Here is an 18,164-nt window from a genome sequence, read left to right on the forward strand (position 1 = left end):
GGAGGGTGAGCGAGATGGAGGGGAGGGAGGGAGAAATGGAGGGGAAGGAGGGAAAGATGGAGGGGAGGGAGGGAGAGGTGGAGGGAAGGGAGGGAGAAATGGAGGGGAAGGAGGGAAAGATGGAGGGGAGGGAGGGAGAGGTGGAGGGAAGGGAGGGAGAAATGGAGGGGAAGGAGGGAAAGATGGAGGGGAGGGAGGGAGAGGTGGAGGGAAGGGAGGGAGAAATGGAGGGGAAGGAGGGAAAGATGGAGGGGAGGGAGGGAGAGGTGGAGGGAAGGGAGGGAGAAATGGAGGGGAAGGAGGGAAAGATGGAGGGGAGGGAGGGAGAGAGGATATGGGAGATGGAGAGGTACTTGACTGAGGGGGAAGAGAAGGGGGAAGAGGAGATGAGGGGAGGGTGCGGGAGGGAGGCGGGCGGGGAAGGAGGGAGAGATGGGGCAGAGGGAGAGGGGAGAAGGGAGAGGAGGGACGAAGGGGTTAAATGAGTGAGGGCATTGGTGGAGTGATCTTGGCGAGGGGAGGGGGAGAGAGGAGGGGGAGGGAGGGAGGGGGAGAGGGGAGGAGGAGGAGGGAGGGAGGGGGTGTAGAGAGGAGACGGAGGGAGGAGTTGGAGGTGAAGAGGGCATGAGGGGGCGGACGGCCTCACCTTTGGCAGCGAGGACCAATCACACTCGGCCTGCAAGGGGGGCAGCCAATCACGTCGTCCCGTCCGCTCAGCGGACTCCCCGACGGGGTCAAGCGGATCTGATTGGCTGGGGGGGGGGGGGCAGGGAAAGCAGCTCTCCCCATTGGCCAAAGGGCGGGAAGGTCAGGGGGCAAAGGCCGTCCAATGATAGGGCCTGAAAATTGGGATTGACGGCCAATGTAGAAAGGTTCGGTGCGTGCGACGGGCGCCCCCCCCAACGCCCCCACACCCCCCCACCCCCCCCCCCACCCCCCCACACACAATACAACACAAAAATCAATCAATTTAACTCTTAAATTAGTCTTTGTTCCTCGTTGTGCGACCCAGGGGTCAAAGCCTAGCCTGTAGGCCTCGGACGGGCGGACACGTTTCCGCGCTGCCCCCGCCTGTCGCTGGCACCAACTGAGGGGGTGGGGGAGTAATCGGTGACCCTGGATCTGGCCCGTTGTCTGACTCAATTCGATTTCCCCTCCTTCATCTCCTCCTCCTCGATGTCCAACTCGGTTACGACACAGTAGCAGATCAGCTGGGTGTACCTCGTGAAGGAGGCTGCGGGAGACAGAGCAAGGCAGAAGTGGGGTGTTACGTCGTCTGCTCGCTACGTCCAAATCCCCTTCCCGTTCACTCCCGCTCTACACAATCCCAATCCCCAATCCCGTTCACTCCCGCTCTACACAATCCCAATCCCCCAATCCCGTTCACTCCCGCTCTACACAATCCCAATCCCCCAATCCCGTTCACTCCCGCTCTACACAATCCCAATCCCCCTTCCCGTTCACTCCCGCTCTACACAATCCCAATCCCCAATCCCGTTCACTCCCGCTCTACACAATCCCAATCCCCAATCCCGTTCACTCCCGCTCTACACAATCCTAATCCCCCAATCCCGTTCACTCCCGCTCTACACAATCCCAATCCCCAATCCCGTTCACTCCCGCTCTACACAATCCCAATCCCCAATCCCGTTCACTCCCGCTCTACACAATCCCAATCCCCCAATCCCGTTCACTCCCGCTCTACACAATCCCAATCCCCCAATCCCGTTCACTCCCGCTCTACACAATCCCAATCCCCCAATCCCGTTCACTCCCGCTCTACACAATCCCAATCCCCCTTCCCGTTCACTCCCGCTCTACACAATCCCAATCCCCCAATCCCGTTCACTCCCGCTCTACACAATCCCAATCCCCAATCCCGTTCACTCCCGCTCTACACAATCCCAATCCCCCAATCCCGTTCACTCCCGCTCTACACAATCCCAATCCCCAATCCCGTTCACTCCCGCTCTACACAATCCCAATCCCCCTTCCCGTTCACTCCCGCTCTACACAATCCCAATCCCCAATCCCGTTCACTCCCGCTCTACACAATCCCAATCCCCAATCCCGTTCAATCCCGCTCTACACAATCCCAATCCCCCTTCCCGTTCACTCCCGCTCTACACAATCCCAATCCCCAATCCCGTTCACCCCCGCTCTACACAATCCCAATCCCCCTTCCCGTTCACTCCCGCTCTACACAATCCCAATCCCCCTTCCCGTTCACTCCCGCTCTACACAATCCCAATCCCCCAATCCCGTTCACTCCCGCTCTACACAATCCCAATCCCCCAATCCCGTTCACTCCCGCTCTACACAATCCCAATCCCCCAATCCCGTTCACTCCCGCTCTACACAATCCCAATCCCCAATCCCGTTCACTCCCGCTCTACACAATCCCAATCCCCCAATCCCGTTCACTCCCGCTCTACACAATCCCAATCCCCTTCCCGTTCACTCCCGCTCTACACAATCCCAATCCCCCTTCCCGTTCACTCCCATCGGATGCAATCTAAATCCCAAACCCTTTCCCATCCACTCCAATTGTACACAATCCCAAACCTCAACCTGTTCACTCCCATTGTACACAATCCCAATTCCCAAACTCTACACAATCCCAAAGGATGAAAGCCAGTTCTCGTTCACTCCAATTGTACAGGGTGATCCCAGTGCGACACGGAGACCGGGAGCTGTACACGGTGCGATACGGAGACCGGGAGCTGTACACGGTGCGATACGGAGACCGGGAAGCGTACACGGTGCGATACGGAGACCGGGAAGCGTACACGGTGCGATACGGAGACCGGGAAGCGTACACGGTGCGATACGGAGACCGGGAAGCGTACACTGTGCGATACGGAGACCGGGAAGCGTACACGGTGCGATACGGAGACCGGGAAGCGTACACGGTGCGATACGGAGACCGGGAAGCGTACACGGTGCGATACGGAGACCGGGAAGCGTACACGGTGCGATACGGAGACCGGGAAGCGTACACGGTGCGATACGGAGACCGGGAAGCGTACACGGTGCGATAGGGAGACCGGGAAGTGTACACGGTGCGATACGGAGACCGGGAAGTGTACACGGTGCGATAGGGAGACCGGGAAGTGTACACGGTGCGATACGGAGACCGGGAAGCGTACACGGTGCGATACGGAGACCGGGAAGCGTACACGGTGCGATAGGGAGACCGGGAAGTGTACACGGTGCGATACGGAGACCGGGAAGTGTACACGGTGCGATAGGGAGACCGGGAAGCGTACACGGTGCGATAGGGAGACCGGGAAGTGTACACGGTGAGGCGTCGGTTCAATGCACACCGCTGAGTGTCTTACCTAAGGCCGTGCGGAGAAACGGGGGCCTCTTGTGCTCTGGAAGGTAGACCCCCAGCAGGTAGAAGGGCACCCCGGACAGGGCGATCCCCACCCCGATCAGGGAGTTGATGGTGTCGCTGTAGAGGGGCACCGCCACCAGGAAGATGGTACACAGGCAGAAGACGATGGGGAAGAAGATGCTGAGCTGTCGGGGGGGGGGGAAGGAACGGCGAGAGGTTAGCGACGGTCGCGCCGACCCACCAGGTCGAATAGCCGCGGCGCTGGAAAGGGAACTTCCCGAGCATTCCGATTTGCCAAGCGGGCGCCCCCCCTTTCCTCTCCGAATTGTAACCCGCGCTACGGGGCGGAGTTGGGGGGGGGGGGGGCGGGGTTAGGGCGACCTGCACAGCAAGATCCCACAAACGCAAATGCTTAGGAACCAGGAAATTTCTCAGTCCGGAAAGGTTTTGCCCCTTTATCCTCAAACTCTGACCAACCCCCCCAACCCCACCACCCCCTCCAACCCCCTCTCCCTCGAGTTCTGGACTCCCTCCCCGACCAAGGGGAACATTCTTTGAGTCTATCCTGTCTAACCCCGTGAGAATTTGATAAGTTTCTATCAGATCCGCCACCCCGCCCCCCCACCAACGCTCCCGAAACTCCGGCGAATATAATCCGAACTGGCTCGGTCTCTCCTCGTACGACGGCCCCGGGAGCCGGCCTGGTGAACCTCTCGAGGAAGGGGGGGGGTGTCCTTCCTCTGACAGGGAGGCCAAAACCGCACGCAATACTCCAGCCTCAACAACACCCCACACAACGGCAGTGGAACATCCCTATCCCGACACTCACAAGAAATAGGAGCAGGAGTGGGCTCCCCCCCCTCGAGCCTACCCCGCCATTCAATGGCTGATCTGATAGTGGGATCAGTTCCACTTTCCCGCTTTCTCCCCTGTCTATCAGAAACCTATCTACCCGTGACTTCAATATATCCAGCGAGGCAGCCCCCACCACTTCAACGGGCAGAGAATTCCAGAGATTCACCACCCTTTGAGTGAAGAAGTTCCTCCTCAACTCCGTTCTAAACCACCCTCCCCTTTATCTTGAGGCTGTGCCCCCTAGTCCTACTGTCCTTTCTGAGCGGGAAGAGTCTCTCCACCTCTATCCTATCCATCCCATTCATCATCTTATACGTCTCAATGAGATCTCCCCTCATTCTTCTCAACTCCAACGAGTACAAGCCTAGTTTATTCAGCCTCTCCTCATAGCTCAACCCCCTCAACTCCGGTATCAGCCTAGTAAACCTCCTCTGCACTCCCTCCAAGGCCAAAATATCCTTGCGTAAGTACGGCGCCCAAAACTGCACACAGTACTCCAGCTGCGGCCTCACCAATGCCCTATACAGCTGCAGCAAGACCTCCCTACTTTTATATCCAATCTCTCCAGAGCAGGAAGATTCTTCCTCACAAAAGGAGATCCCAAAACTGCCCACAATACTCCAGTTGTTACGATGGAGGTGTATAAAACGCTGGTTTAGGTCACAGCTGGAGTACTGTGATAGGGAGGGGGTGTAGGGGGGCTGGAGGAGGTTACAGAGATAGGGAGGGGGTGTAGGGGGGCTGGAGGAGGTTACAGAGATAGGGAGAGGGTGTAGGGGGCTGGAGGAGGTTACAGAGATAGGGAGGGGGTGTAGGGGGCTGGAGGAGGTTACAGAGATAGGGAGGGGGTGTAGGGGAGCTGGAGGGGGTTACAGAGATAGGGAGGGGGTGTAGGGGGAGGTTACAGAGATCAGGAGGGGGTGTAGGGGGCTGGAGGAGGTTACAGAGATAGGGAGAGGGTGTAGGGGGCTGGAGGAGGTTACAGAGATAGGGAGGGGGTGTAGGGGGCTGGAGGAGGTTACAGAGATAGGGAGGGGGTGTAGGGGAGCTGGAGGGGGTTACAGAGATAGGGAGGGGGTGTAGGGGGAGGTTACAGAGATCAGGAGGGGGTGTAGGGGGCTGGAGGGGGTTACAGAGATAGGGAGGGGGTGTAGGGGGAGGTTACAGAGATAGGGAGGGGGGTGTAGGGGCTGGAGGAGGTTACAGAGATAGGGAGGGGGTGTAGGGGGAGGTTACAGAGATAGGGAGGGGGGTGTAGGGGGGCTGGAGGAGGTTACAGAGATAGGGAGGGGGGTGTAGGGGGCTGGAGGAGGTTACAGCGATAGGGAGGGGGTGTAGGGGGAGGTTACAGAGATAGGGAGGGGGTGTGGGGGGGTTGGAGGAGGTTACAGAGATAGGGACGGGGTGTAGGGGGAGGTTACAGAGATAGGGAGGGGGGTGTAGGGGGCTGGAGGAGGTTACAGAGATAGGGAGGGGGTGTAGGGGGCTGGAGGGGGTTACAGAGATAGGGAGGGGGTGTAGGGGGAGGTTACAGAGATGGCGGGGGTGTAGGGGGCTGGAGGAGGTTACAGAGATAAGGAGGGGGTGTAGGGGGCTGGAGGGGGTTACAGAGATAGGGAGGGGGTGTAGGGGGAGGTTACAGAGATAGGGAGGGGGTGTAGGGGGGTCTGGAGGAGGTTACAGAGATAGGGAGGGGGTGTAGGGACTGGAAGAGGTTACAGAGATAGGGAGGGGGGTGTAGGGAGCTGGAGGAGGTTACAGAGATAGGGAGGGGGTGTAGGGGGGTCTGGAGGAGGTTACAGAGATAGGGAGGGGGTGTAGGGACTGGAAGAGGTTACAGAGATAGGGAGGGGGATCCACCTTCCCCTCCCTTCTTGGATATTTATTCCTGGGAATGTACGGATTGAGGTTGAAGCTCAAAGCAACTTTATCCCGAGCCCCCCCGGGCGAGTTTTGCACGCCAGCCCCTGGGGAAGTGTTGGGGTTGAGTTTCCTTGCTGCACTGCTGATTCCAACCAGCTGGGGGGCAGCAGCGAGCCGCTCCAGGGGACCCTGAGGAAGAGGACGACCCTCTGCTGTCCTGGGACGTCTCTGCAGGAGTCCCTCGGCGCCTCAGACTGGGGATGTTCGCTGACCTGAAGCCAACCCTGTTCAAACACAGGAAGGTCTGGGCCATACCCAGGCTCAGGTTCCCAGGTGGCACAGTGGGTTAGCGCTGCTGCCTCACAGCGCCAGGGACCCGGGTTCGATTCCCGGCTCAGCGCACAGTGGGTTAGCGCCGCTGCCTCACGGCGCCAGGGACCCGGGTTCGATTCCCGGCTCAGCGCACAGTGGGTTAGCGCTGCTGCCTCACAGCGCCAGGGACCCGGGTTCGATTCCCGGCTCAGCGCACAGTGGGTTAGCGCTGCTGCCTCACAGCGCCAGGGACCCGGGTTCGATTCCCGGCTCAGCGCACAGTGGGTTAGCGCTGCTGCCTCACAGCGCCAGGGACCCGGGTTCGATTCCCGGCTCAGCGCACAGTGGGTTAGCGCTGCTGCCTCACAGCGCCAGGGACCCGGGTTCGATTCCCGGCTCAGCGCACAGTGGGTTAGCGCCGCTGCCTCACAGCGCCAGGGACCCGGGTTCGATTCCCGGCTCAGCGCACAGTGGGTTAGCGCCGCTGCCTCACAGCGCCAGGGACCCTCCGAATTGGCAACCTCCTCCACAGTAGGGATTTTATTCCGAAACGGGATTCCCAGCCCTTGACCCAACTCTGGGGCCCAACGGAGGTTGGGTCTCAGTTCAGTGTCTGGTCAATGGTGACCCCCACAGACGTGCGTCTAGACAGCGCGGAGAATGAACAGGATCAGGTTCTCTCATCGTACCTTCAGTGGCCGGCAACGATTTGGTTCTTTCCAACGGAGATATAACTGTCCCGCGATCGATAACCCAACAAATAACCAGTAACTGAAGCTGTAATAATTAATGAGCTGAAAAATATCCTCCACACAAAGGTAGACGCACGCCATCACACCCTGAGGACAGATAGAGCACGGGGTTAGATACAGAGAAAAGCTCCCTCTACACTGTCCCCCCATCAAACACTCCCAGGACAGGTACAGCACGGGGTTAGATACAGAGTAAAGCTCCCTCTACACTGTCCCCCCATCAAACACTCCCAGGACAGGTACAGCACGGGGTTAGATACAGAGTAAAGCTCCCTCTACACTGTCCCCCCATCAAACACTCCCAGGACAGGTACAGCACAGGGTTACATACAGAGTAAAGCTCCCTCCCCACTGTCCCCCCCATCAAACACTCCCAGGACAGGTACAGCACGGTGTTAGATACAGAGTAAAGCTCCCTCTACACTGTCCCCCCATCAAACACTCCCAGGACAGGTACAGCACGGGGTTAGATACAGAGTAAAGCTCCCTCTACACTGTTCCCCCATCAAACACTCCCAGGACAGGTACAGCACGGGGTTAGATACAGAGTAAAGCTCCCTCTACACTGTCCCCCATCAAACACTCCCAGGACAGGTACAGCACGGGGTTAGATACAGAGTAAAGCTCCCTCTACACTGTCCCCCCATCAAACACTCCCAGGACAGGTACAGCATGGGGTTAGATACAGAGTAAAGCTCCCTCTACACTGTCCCCCCATCAAACACTCCCAGGACAGGTACAGCACGGGGTTAGATACAGAGTAAAGCTCCCTCTACACTGTCCCCCATCAAACACTCCCAGGACAGGTACAGCACGGGGTTAGATACAGAGTAAAGCTCCCTCTACACTGTTCCCCCATCAAACACTCCCAGGACAGGTACAGCACGGGGTTAGATACAGAGTAAAGCTCCCTCTACACTGTCCCCCATCAAACACTCTCAGGACAGGTACAGCACGGGGTTAGATACAGAGTAAAGCTCCCTCTACACTGTCCCCCCCATCAAACACTCCCAGGACAGGGACAGCACGGGGTTAGATACAGAGTAAAGCTCCCTCTACACTGTCCCCCCATCAAACACTCCCAGGACAGGGACAGCACGGGGTTGATACAGAGTAAAGCTCCCTCTACACTGTCCCCCCATCAAACACTCCCAGGACAGGTACAGCACGGGGTTAGATACAGAGTAAAGCTCCCTCTACACTGTCCCCCCATCAAACACTCCCAGGACAGGTACAGCACGGGGTTAGATACAGAGTAAAGCTCCCTCTACACTGTCCCCCCATCAAACACTCCCAGGACAGGTACAGCACGGGTTAGATACAGAGTAAAGCTCCCTCTACACTGTCCCCCCATCAAACACTCCCAGGACAGGTACAGCAGGGAGTTAGATACAGAGTAAAGCTCCCTCCACACTGTTCCCCCCATCAACACTTCCAGGACAGGTACAGCACGGGGTTAGATACAGAGTAAAGCTCCCTCTACACTGTCCCCCATCAAACACTCCCAGGACAGGTACAGCATGGGGTTAGATACAGAGTAAAGCTCCCTCTACACTGTCCCCCCCATTAAACACTCCCAGGACAGGTACAGCACGGGGTTAGATACAGAGTAAAGCTCCCTCTACACTGTCCCCCCCATCAAACACTCCCAGGACAGGTACAGCACGGGGTTAGATACAGAGTAAAGCTCCCTCTACACTGTCCCCCCCATCAAACACTCCCAGCACAGGTACAGCACGGGGTTAGATACAGAGTAAAGCTCCCTCTACACTGTCCCCCATCAAACACTCCCAGGACAGGTACAGCACGGGGGTTAGATACAGAGTAAAGCTCCCTCTACACTGTCCCCCCATCAAACACTCCAGGACAGGTACAGCACGGGGTTAGATACAGAGTAAAGCTCCCTCTACACTGTCCCCATCAAACACTCCCAGGACAGGTACAGCACAGGGTTAGATACAGAGTAAAGCTCCCTCTACATTGTCCCCCCATCAAACACTCCCAGGACAGGTACAGCACGGGGTTAGATACAGAGTAAAGCTCCCTCTACACTGTCCCCCATCAAACACTCCCAGGACAGGTACAGCACGGGGTTAGATACAGAGTAAAGCTCCCTCTACACTGTCCCCCCATCAAACACTCCCAGGACAGGTACAGCACGGGGTTAGATACAGAGTAAAGCTCCCTCTACACTGTCCCCCCCATCAAACACTCCCAGGACAGGTACAGCACGGAGTTAGATACAGAGTAAAGCTCCCTCCACACTGTTCCCCCCATCAAACACTCCCAGGACAGGTACAGCACGGGGTTAGATACAGAGTAAAGCTCCCTCTACACTGTCCCCCATCAAACACTCCCAGGACAGGTACAGCATGGGGTTAGATACAGAGTAAAGCTCCCTCTACACTGTCCCCCCCATTAAACACTCCCAGGACAGGTACAGCACGGGGTTAGATACAGAGTAAAGCTCCCTCTACACTGTCCCCCCCATCAAACACTCCCAGCACAGGTACAGCACGGGGTTAGATACAGAGTAAAGCTCCCTCTACACTGTCCCCCCCATCAAACACTCCCAGCACAGGTACAGCACGGGGTTAGATACAGAGTAAAGCTCCCTCTACACTGTCCCCCATCAAACACTCCCAGGACAGGTACAGCACGGGGTTAGATACAGAGTAAAGCTCCCTCTACACTGTCCCCCCATCAAACACTCCCAGGACAGGTACAGCACGGGGTTAGATACAGAGTAAAGCTCCCTCTACACTGTCCCCATCAAACACTCCCAGGACAGGTACAGCACAGGGTTAGATACAGAGTAAAGCTCCCTCTACATTGTCCCCCCATCAAACACTCCCAGGACAGGTACAGCACGGGGTTAGATACAGAGTAAAGCTCCCTCTACACTGTCCCCCATCAAACACTCCCAGGACAGGTACAGCACAGGGTTAGATACAGAGTAACGCTCCCTCTACACTGTCCCCCCATCAAACACTCCCAGGACAGGTACAGCACGGGGTTAGATACAGAGTAAAGCTCCCTCTACACTGTCCCCCATCAAACACTCCCAGGACAGGTACAGCACGGGGTTAGATACAGAGTAAAGCTCCCTCTACACTGTCCCCCCATCAAACACTCCCAGGACAGGTACAGCACAGGGTTAGATACAGAGTAAAGCTCCCTCTACACTGTCCCCCCATCAAACACTCCCAGGACAGGTACAGCACGGGGTTAGATACAGAGTAAAGCTCTCTCTACACTGTCCCCCCATCAAACACTCCCAGGACAGGTACAGCACGGGGTTAGATACAGAGTAAAGCTCCCTCTACTCTCCCCCCACCTCTCCACCATGGCTGCGACGGTTACTCACGTTGAATAGCAGCGCGGGCACCGGGGTAAACCTCTCGATGTGGATCATGCTGAGTGCGTCTGGTAGGTGGCCCTCCCTGGACCCCACGAAGAAAAGCCTGTGGGGAGAGACGCGGAGAGTTGGGGTTGAGTCAGAGATGGACGACCGCGTGGGAAAGTGTGAGGTTCGGGTACTTTGGAAGGAGGGAGTGGAGGCAGAGACGGTTTTCGAAGTGGGGAAAAACACTTCGGAAATCAGAAACGCAAAGGGATTTGGGAATGTTCAAGACTCTTTGGACACTAAGGGTCAATTTAGCATGGCCAATCCACCCTAACCTACACATCTTTGGACACTAAGGGACAATTTAGCATGGCCAATCCACCCTAACCTACACATCTTTGGACACTAAGGGACAATTTAGCACGGCCAATCCACCCTAACCTACACATCTTTGGACACTAAGGGACAATTTAGCATGGCCAATCCACCCTAACCTATACATCTTTGGACACTGAGGGACAATTTAACATGGCCAATCCACCCTAACCTATACATCTTTGGACACTGAGGGACAATTTAGCATGGCCAATCCACCCTAACCTACACATCTTTGGACACTAAGGGACAATTTAGCACGGCCAATCCACCCTAACCTACACATCTTTGGACACTGAGGGACAATTTAGCATGACCAATCCACCCTAACCTATACATCTTTGGACACTGAGGGACAATTTAGCATGGCCAATCCACCCTAACCTACACATCTTTGGACACTAAGGGACAATTTAGCATGGCCAATCCACCCTAACCTACACATCTTTGGACACTAAGGGACAATTTAGCACGGCCAATCCACCCTAACCTACACATCTTTGGACACTGAGGGACAATTTAGCATGACCAATCCACCCTAACCTATACATCTTTGGACACTGAGGGACAATTTAGCATGGCCAATCCACCCTAACCTACACATCTTTGGACACTAAGGGACAATTTAGCACGGCCAATCCACCCTAACCTACACATCTTTGGACACTGAGGGACAATTTAGCATGACCAATCCACCCTAACCTATACATCTTTGGACACTGAGGGACAATTTAGCATGGCCAATCCACCCTAACCTACACATCTTTGGACACTAAGGGACAATTTAGCATGGCCAATCCACCCTAACCTACACATCTTTGGACACTAAGGGACAATTTAGCACGGCCAATCCACCCTAACCTACACATCTTTGGACACTAAGGGACAATTTAGCACGGCCAATCCACCCTAACCTACACATCTTTGGACACTAAGGGACAATTTAGCATGGCCAATCCACCTAACCTACACATCTTTGGACACTGAGGGACAATTTAGCATGGCCAATCCACCCTAACCTACACATCTTTGGACACTGAGGGACAATTTAGCATGGCCAATCCACCCTAACCTACACATCTTTGGACTGTGGGAGGAAACCGGAGCACCCGGAGGAAACCCACGCAGACACGGGAGAAGTGCCGACTCCACACAGACAGTGACCCGAGCTGGGAATCGAACCGGGGTCCCTGGCAGCAGCACTAACCCGCTGTGCCACCGTGAGTTGGCGAATTTTTGGAACTCTTTACCCCGGGAAGCTGTGGCAGTCGAAATCTTGAACGTTGCCAAGGCAGAGTTTGAGAGATTTTAAACCAGTTGGGGGGGTGATGTGGGGGTGGGGAAAGGCGAGAAAGTGGACTGCGGGAGTGTTAGATCAGTCCTGATCTTATTAGATGGTGGGAATGGCCCGCTATTCCACAGGACCCGGAGCTGGGACCCTTGCGGTTTGTATCATACATTCATGGTTTAGATGTGGGAGACATGATTGGAGTATGTGCGGAGGGTGTGGAGAGTCTGCAGAAGGATCTAGATAGGCTGGGCGAATGGGCCAGGAAATGGCAAATGGAATTTAATGTTGGCAAGTGTGAGGTGGTCCACTTTGGTAGGAATAATGGTAGGAAGGACTATTACTTACGTGGCGAAAAACTGCAGCAGGCGACGGTGCAGAGGGACCTGGGCGTCCTTGTGCATGAGTCGCAAAAACCCAGCTTGCAGGTGCAGCAGGTGGTCAGGAAGGCGAATGGGATGCTGGCCTTCATAGCGAGGGGGATTGAATATAAAAGTAGGGAGGTCTTGCTGCAGCTGTATAGGGCATTGGTGAGGCCGCAGCTGGAGTAGTGTGTGCAGTTTTGGGCCGCCATACTTACGCAAGGATATTTTGGCCTTGGAGGGAGTGCAGAGGAGGTTTACTAGGCTGATACCGGAGTTGAGGGGGTTGAGCTATGAGGAGAGGCTGAATAAACTAGGCTTGTACTCGTTAGAGTTTAGAAGAATGAGGGGAGATCTCATTGAGACGTATAAGATGATGAATGGGATGGATAGGATAGAGTGTAGAGACTCTTCCCGCTCAGAAAGGACAGTAGGACTAGGGGGCACAGCCTCAAGATAAAGGGGGGGCGGGTTAGAACGGAGTTGAGGAGGAACTTCTTCACTCAAAGGGTGGCGAATCTCTGGAATTCTCTGCCCGTTGAAGTGGTGGAGGCTGCCTCGCTAAATATTTTTAAGACGCGGGTTGATGGGTTTTGATAAGAGAGGGGATTAAGGGTTATGGGGAGAGGGTGGGAAAGTGGAACTGAGCCACGACAGATCAGCCATGATCTTATTGAATGGCGGGGCAGGCTCGAAGGGCTAGATGGCCTACTCCTGCTCCTATTCTTATGTTCTTGAACTAGAAAGAGCGCGGAAAAGATTTACTAGGATGCTCCCGGGGACTTGATGGTTTGAGTTATAAGGAGAGGCTGGGATAGACTGGGGCTTTTTTCTCTGGAGCGTAGAGGGGTGATCTTATAGAGGTCTATAAAATAATGAGGGGCACAGATCAGCGAGATAGTCAATATCTTTCCCCAAAGGTAGGGGAGTCTAAAACTAGAGGGTTGAAGGGGAGAGGGTCCAGAGGGCAATTTATTTCACCCAGAGGGTGGTGAGTGTCTGGAACGAGAGGCAGTAGTAGAGGTGGGGACAATTTTGAAAAGCATTTACACGGGTGTAGAGGCGATGTGGGCCAAACGTGGGCAATTGAGACTGGCTTTGGGGTTTGGAAGAAGGACGGTGTGGGCATGTTGGTCCGTAGGGACTGTTTCCATGCTGGAAACCGCTACGACTCGGTCAACGAGGGACGGGCAATGAATGCTGGCTGGTTGGCATTGCCCATGCCCCACGGGTGAAGACAAAGCAATGCCCGACCGACACAGTTTGCCAACTTTGACCTGGCCAATGAAGGCAAGAATGCCTCCTTGGCCACCTTTGCTGCCGCTCTCAGGGACCTGCCTCCTTGCACACCCAGATCCCTCTGTAAACCTTCCGAAGGGTTCTGCCATTTACAGTCCAAATTGGCACTTCAGTGTGGTCGCCACTGGGGGTTTTTGCCCCTGGTACGGGGGGGGGCATTAGCGACGGGGGGGGGGGGCGGGGTTGGAGAAACTGGGTTGTTCTCACTGGAGGTTGACTTGGAGGGTGGGGAGACCCTGATCGGAAGTCTACAAGATTAGGAGGGGCACAGATCGGAAGCTTTTTCCCGCCAGGGTGGGAAAGTCAATTACGCGGGGGGGCACAGGGTGCGAGGGGCAAGGAGATGTACGAGGCCGGTTTTTTTTTGACACAGAGGGGTGGGGTGGGGGCCTGGAACTCGCTGCCGGGAGCGGGAGCGGAGACGATAGTGAGATTCAGGGCACATCCATGAACGGGATGGGAGTAGAGGGATACGGTCCCCGGAAGGGGAGGGGGTTTTTGTTCATCAGGGTCGGTACAGGCTTGGAGGGGCCGAACGGCCTGTCCCCCGTGCTGGAATTTTCTTTGTTCTTTGTGTCGCGAAGAGGGAATGGGGTGGTGGGGGGGGAGGGAAATAGGCCTGATCTGATTGCTTGCCGGAGGGTCCGGCCTAGTCTCAAAGGCCTGAGCGGCTTCCCTCCCTCCCCTCCCACCCCCCCCCCCCACTCTCCGTTTCCCCCTGCGACGCTCTCCGCATCGCAGCGACGGTGAACCTCCGGTGGGGTTTGACCGCGGCCCGGGGAGGGGCATCACCTGGAGGCAGCCAGGATTGAGGCGTTGAGGCCACCGAAACAGGACAAAGCCACGGCCACCATGATCGTCCAGTTGAAAATGCCAAAGACCTGATCGGCAAAAGTCTGGAAAAGAACAAGACGGAGAGGTCAACAAAATGGAGGGGAGGGGAGGGGAGGGAGAGGAGGGAGGGAGGGGAACAGAGGGGAGTGAGGCCATGCCAAATTGCCCCTTAGTGTCCCTCCCAAAGATGTGTAGGTTAGGGTGGATTGGCCATGCTAAATTGTCCCTTAGTGTCCAAAGATGTGTAGGTTAGGGTGGATTGGCCGTGCTAAATTGCCCCTTAGTGTCCAAAGATGTGTAGGTTAGGGTGGATTGGCCATGCTAAATTGCCCATTAGTGTCCAAAGATGTGTAGGTTAGGGTGGATTGGCCATGCTAAATTGTCCCTTAGTGTCCAAAGATGTGTAGGTTAGGGTGGATTGGCCATGCTAAATTGCCCATTAGTGTCCAAAGATGTGTAGGTTAGGGTGGATTGGCCATGCTAAATTGTCCCTTAGTGTCCAAAGATGTGCAGGTTAGGGTGGATTGGCCATGCTAAATTGTCCCTTAGTGTCCAAAGATGTGTAGGTTAGGGTGGATTGGCCGTGCTAAATTGTCCCTTAGTGTCCAAAGATGTGCAGGTTAGGGTGGATTGGCCATGCTAAATTGCCCCTTAGTGTCCAAAGATGTGTAGGTTAGGGTGGATTGGCCATGCTAAATTGCCCCTTAGTGTCCAAAGATGTGTAGGTTAGGGTGGATTGGCCGTGCTAAATTGTCCCTTAGTGTCCAAAGATGTGTAGGTTAGGATGGATTGGCCATGCTAAATTGTCCCTTAGTATCCAAAGATGTGCGGGTTTGGTGGATTGGCCATGCTAAATTGTCCCTTAGTGTCCAAAGATGTGCGGGTTAGGTGGATTGGCCATGCTAAATTGTCCCTTAGTGTCCAAAGATGTGTAGGTTAGGGTGGATTGGCCATGCTAAATTGCCCCTTAGTGTCCAAGGATGTGCGGGTTAGGTGGATTGGCCATGCTAAATTGTCCCTTAGTGTCCAAAGATGTGTAGGTTAGGATGGATTGGCCATGCTAAATTGTCCCTTAGTATCCAAAGATGTGCGGGTTTGGTGGATTGGCCATGCTAAATTGTCCCTTAGTGTCCAAAGATGTGCGGGTTAGGTGGATTGGCCATGCTAAATTGTCCCTTAGTGTCCAAAGATGTGTAGGTTAGGGTGGATTGGCCGTGCTAAATTGTCCCTTAGTGTCCAAAGATGTGTAGGTTAGGGTGGATTGGCCGTGCTAAATTGCCCCTTAGTGTCCAAAGATGTGTAGGTTAGGGTGGATTGGCCGTGCTAAATTGCCCCTTAGTGTCCAAAGATGTGTAGGTTAGGGTGGATTGGCCATGCTAAATTGTCCCTTAGTGTCCAAGGATGTGCGGGTTAGGTGGATTGGCCATGCTAAATTGTCTATCTCTGTCTTAAAGACACTCAGGGACCCGGCCTCCTCTGGGGCAAACACCTCCACAGGTTCCCCTCTGAAGAAATCCCTCCCCGTCTCTGATCGCCTGAGGTTGTGCCCTCTCGGGTTGGAGTTTTTCCCTCTCCACCTCCCACTCTATCCAGGGCCTCCCTGTAAGTTTCAATAAGATTCCGCCCCCACCCAACCCCCCTCATCCTTCTAAACTCCCAACGAGGACAGACCCCCGAGTCCTCAACCCGATCCTCAATCTCATCATTCCAGGGAATCGTTCTTGTGAACCTCCCTCTGGACCCTTTCCGAGGGTCTTCCTCAGATACGGGGGGACCCAAAACTGCTCACAAATGGGGGGGGGGTTCGACCCAGAGCCTTATCCAACCTCAGAAGTCCATCCCTACTCTTGTATTCTCTCCACTTGAACACGAACATTACATTTGCCTTCCTTGGTGACCCTCCATGTTAAAGGAACCTTGAACAAGGATTCCCAAGTCTAAACGTTGGAGATTTATCTGGATAGACACATGGCTAGACGCGGACTGGGCAGTCGGTCTAGACAGGGCAATCTGGTGCGGGCCTGTGGGCGTAGGGGCCTCTCCAATCCTCTACGGCTCTTTGTTCTCTGTCTACCCTCTTGGGACAGTCTCGGGGGGGGGCGGTGGGATGGAGGGACAGGTGGGGGAAAAGTTCATGGAACTGGAAAAGACTCACCACAGCCACAGCATCGCTACTCAAGATCTCATGAAAGTCGAGCACAGTGTAATAGGCAACGTTCGTCAATATATAGATGATGGTGACGATTGGCATGGAGATCCCAATAGCCATTGGCAGATTTCTGCAAACCAGCACAATATTCAATGGGTTAGATACAGAATAAAGCTCCCTCTACACTGTCCCCCCCATCAAACACTCCCAGGACAGGGACAGCACGGGGTTAGATACAGAGTAAAGCTCCCTCTACACTGTCCCCCCATCAAACACTCCCAGGACAGGTACAGCACGGGGTTAGATACAGAGTAAAGCTCCCTCTACACTGTCCCCCCCATCAAACACTCCCAGGACAGGTATAGCACGGGGTTAGATACAGAGTAAAGCTCCCTCTACACTGTCCCCCCATCAAACACTCCCAGGACAGGGACAGCACAGGGTTAGATACAGAGTAAAGCTCCCTCTACACTGTCCCCATCAAACACTCCCAGGACAGGTACAGCACGGGGTTAGATACAGAGTAAAGCTCCCTCTACACTGTCCCCCCATCAAACACTCCCAGGACAGGTACAGCACGGGGTTAGATACAGAGTAAAGCTCCCTCTACACTGTTCCCCCCATCAAACACTCCCAGGACAGGTACAGCACGGGGTTAGATACAGAGTAAAGCTCCCTCTACACTGTTCCCCCATCAAACACTCCCAGGACAGGTACAGCACGGGGTTAGATACAGAGTAAAGCTCCCTCTACACTGTCCCCCCCATCAAACACTCCCAGGACAAGTACAGCACGGGGTTAGATACAGAGTAAAGCTCCCTCTACACTGTCCCCCCATCAAACACTCCCAGGACAGGTACAGCACGGGGTTAGATACAGAGTAAAGCTCCCTCTGCACTGTCCCCCCATCAAACACTCCCAGGACAGGTACAGCACAGGGTTAGATACAGAGTAAAGCTCCCTCTGCACTGTCCCCCCATCAAACACTCCCAGGACAGGTACAGCACGGGGTTAGATACAGAGTAAAGCTCCCTCTGCACTGTCCCCCCATCAAACACTCCCAGGACAGGTACAGCATGGGGTTAGATACAGAGTAAAGCTCCCTCTACACTGTCCCCCCCATCAAACAGTCCCAGGACAGGTACAGCACAGGGTTAGATACAGAGTAAAGCTCCCTCTGCACTGTCCCCCCATCAAACACTCCCAGGACAGGTACAGCATGGGGTTAGATACAGAGTAAAGCTCCCTCTACACTGTCCCCCCCATCAAACACTCCCAGGACAGGGACAGCACGGGGTTAGATACAGAGTAAAGCTCCCTCTACACTGCCCCCATCAAACACTCCCAGGACAGGTACAGCACGGGGTTAGATACAGAGTAAAGCTCCCT

The 18,164-nt window shown here is 55.0% G+C and overlaps 1 protein-coding gene across 1 annotated transcript in view; it reads right to left on the minus strand.

Moving 5' to 3' along the window:
- Positions 1–1,091: 1,091 nt before the first annotated feature.
- Positions 1,092–18,164, minus strand: part of LOC145340549 (Y+L amino acid transporter 1-like) — a 19,922-nt gene continuing 2,849 nt past the window's right edge. The window contains exons 3-8 of the mRNA XM_080185022.1: positions 16,782–16,905; positions 14,585–14,688; positions 10,490–10,586; positions 7,060–7,209; positions 3,342–3,525; positions 1,092–1,234 (exon numbers count right to left, since the gene is read on the minus strand). Of these exons, the coding sequence (XP_080041148.1) occupies positions 1,140–1,234; positions 3,342–3,525; positions 7,060–7,209; positions 10,490–10,586; positions 14,585–14,688; positions 16,782–16,905 (754 nt within the window). The 3' untranslated portion in view covers positions 1,092–1,139. The remainder of the gene's footprint in view (positions 1,235–3,341; positions 3,526–7,059; positions 7,210–10,489; positions 10,587–14,584; positions 14,689–16,781; positions 16,906–18,164) is intronic.

This window comes from Carcharhinus amblyrhynchos, unplaced genomic scaffold (genome assembly GCF_965287045.1).
Source record: "Carcharhinus amblyrhynchos unplaced genomic scaffold, sCarAmb.v2.hapA chromosome_1134, whole genome shotgun sequence".
In the NCBI taxonomy this organism is placed as follows: domain Eukaryota; kingdom Metazoa; phylum Chordata; class Chondrichthyes; order Carcharhiniformes; family Carcharhinidae; genus Carcharhinus; species Carcharhinus amblyrhynchos.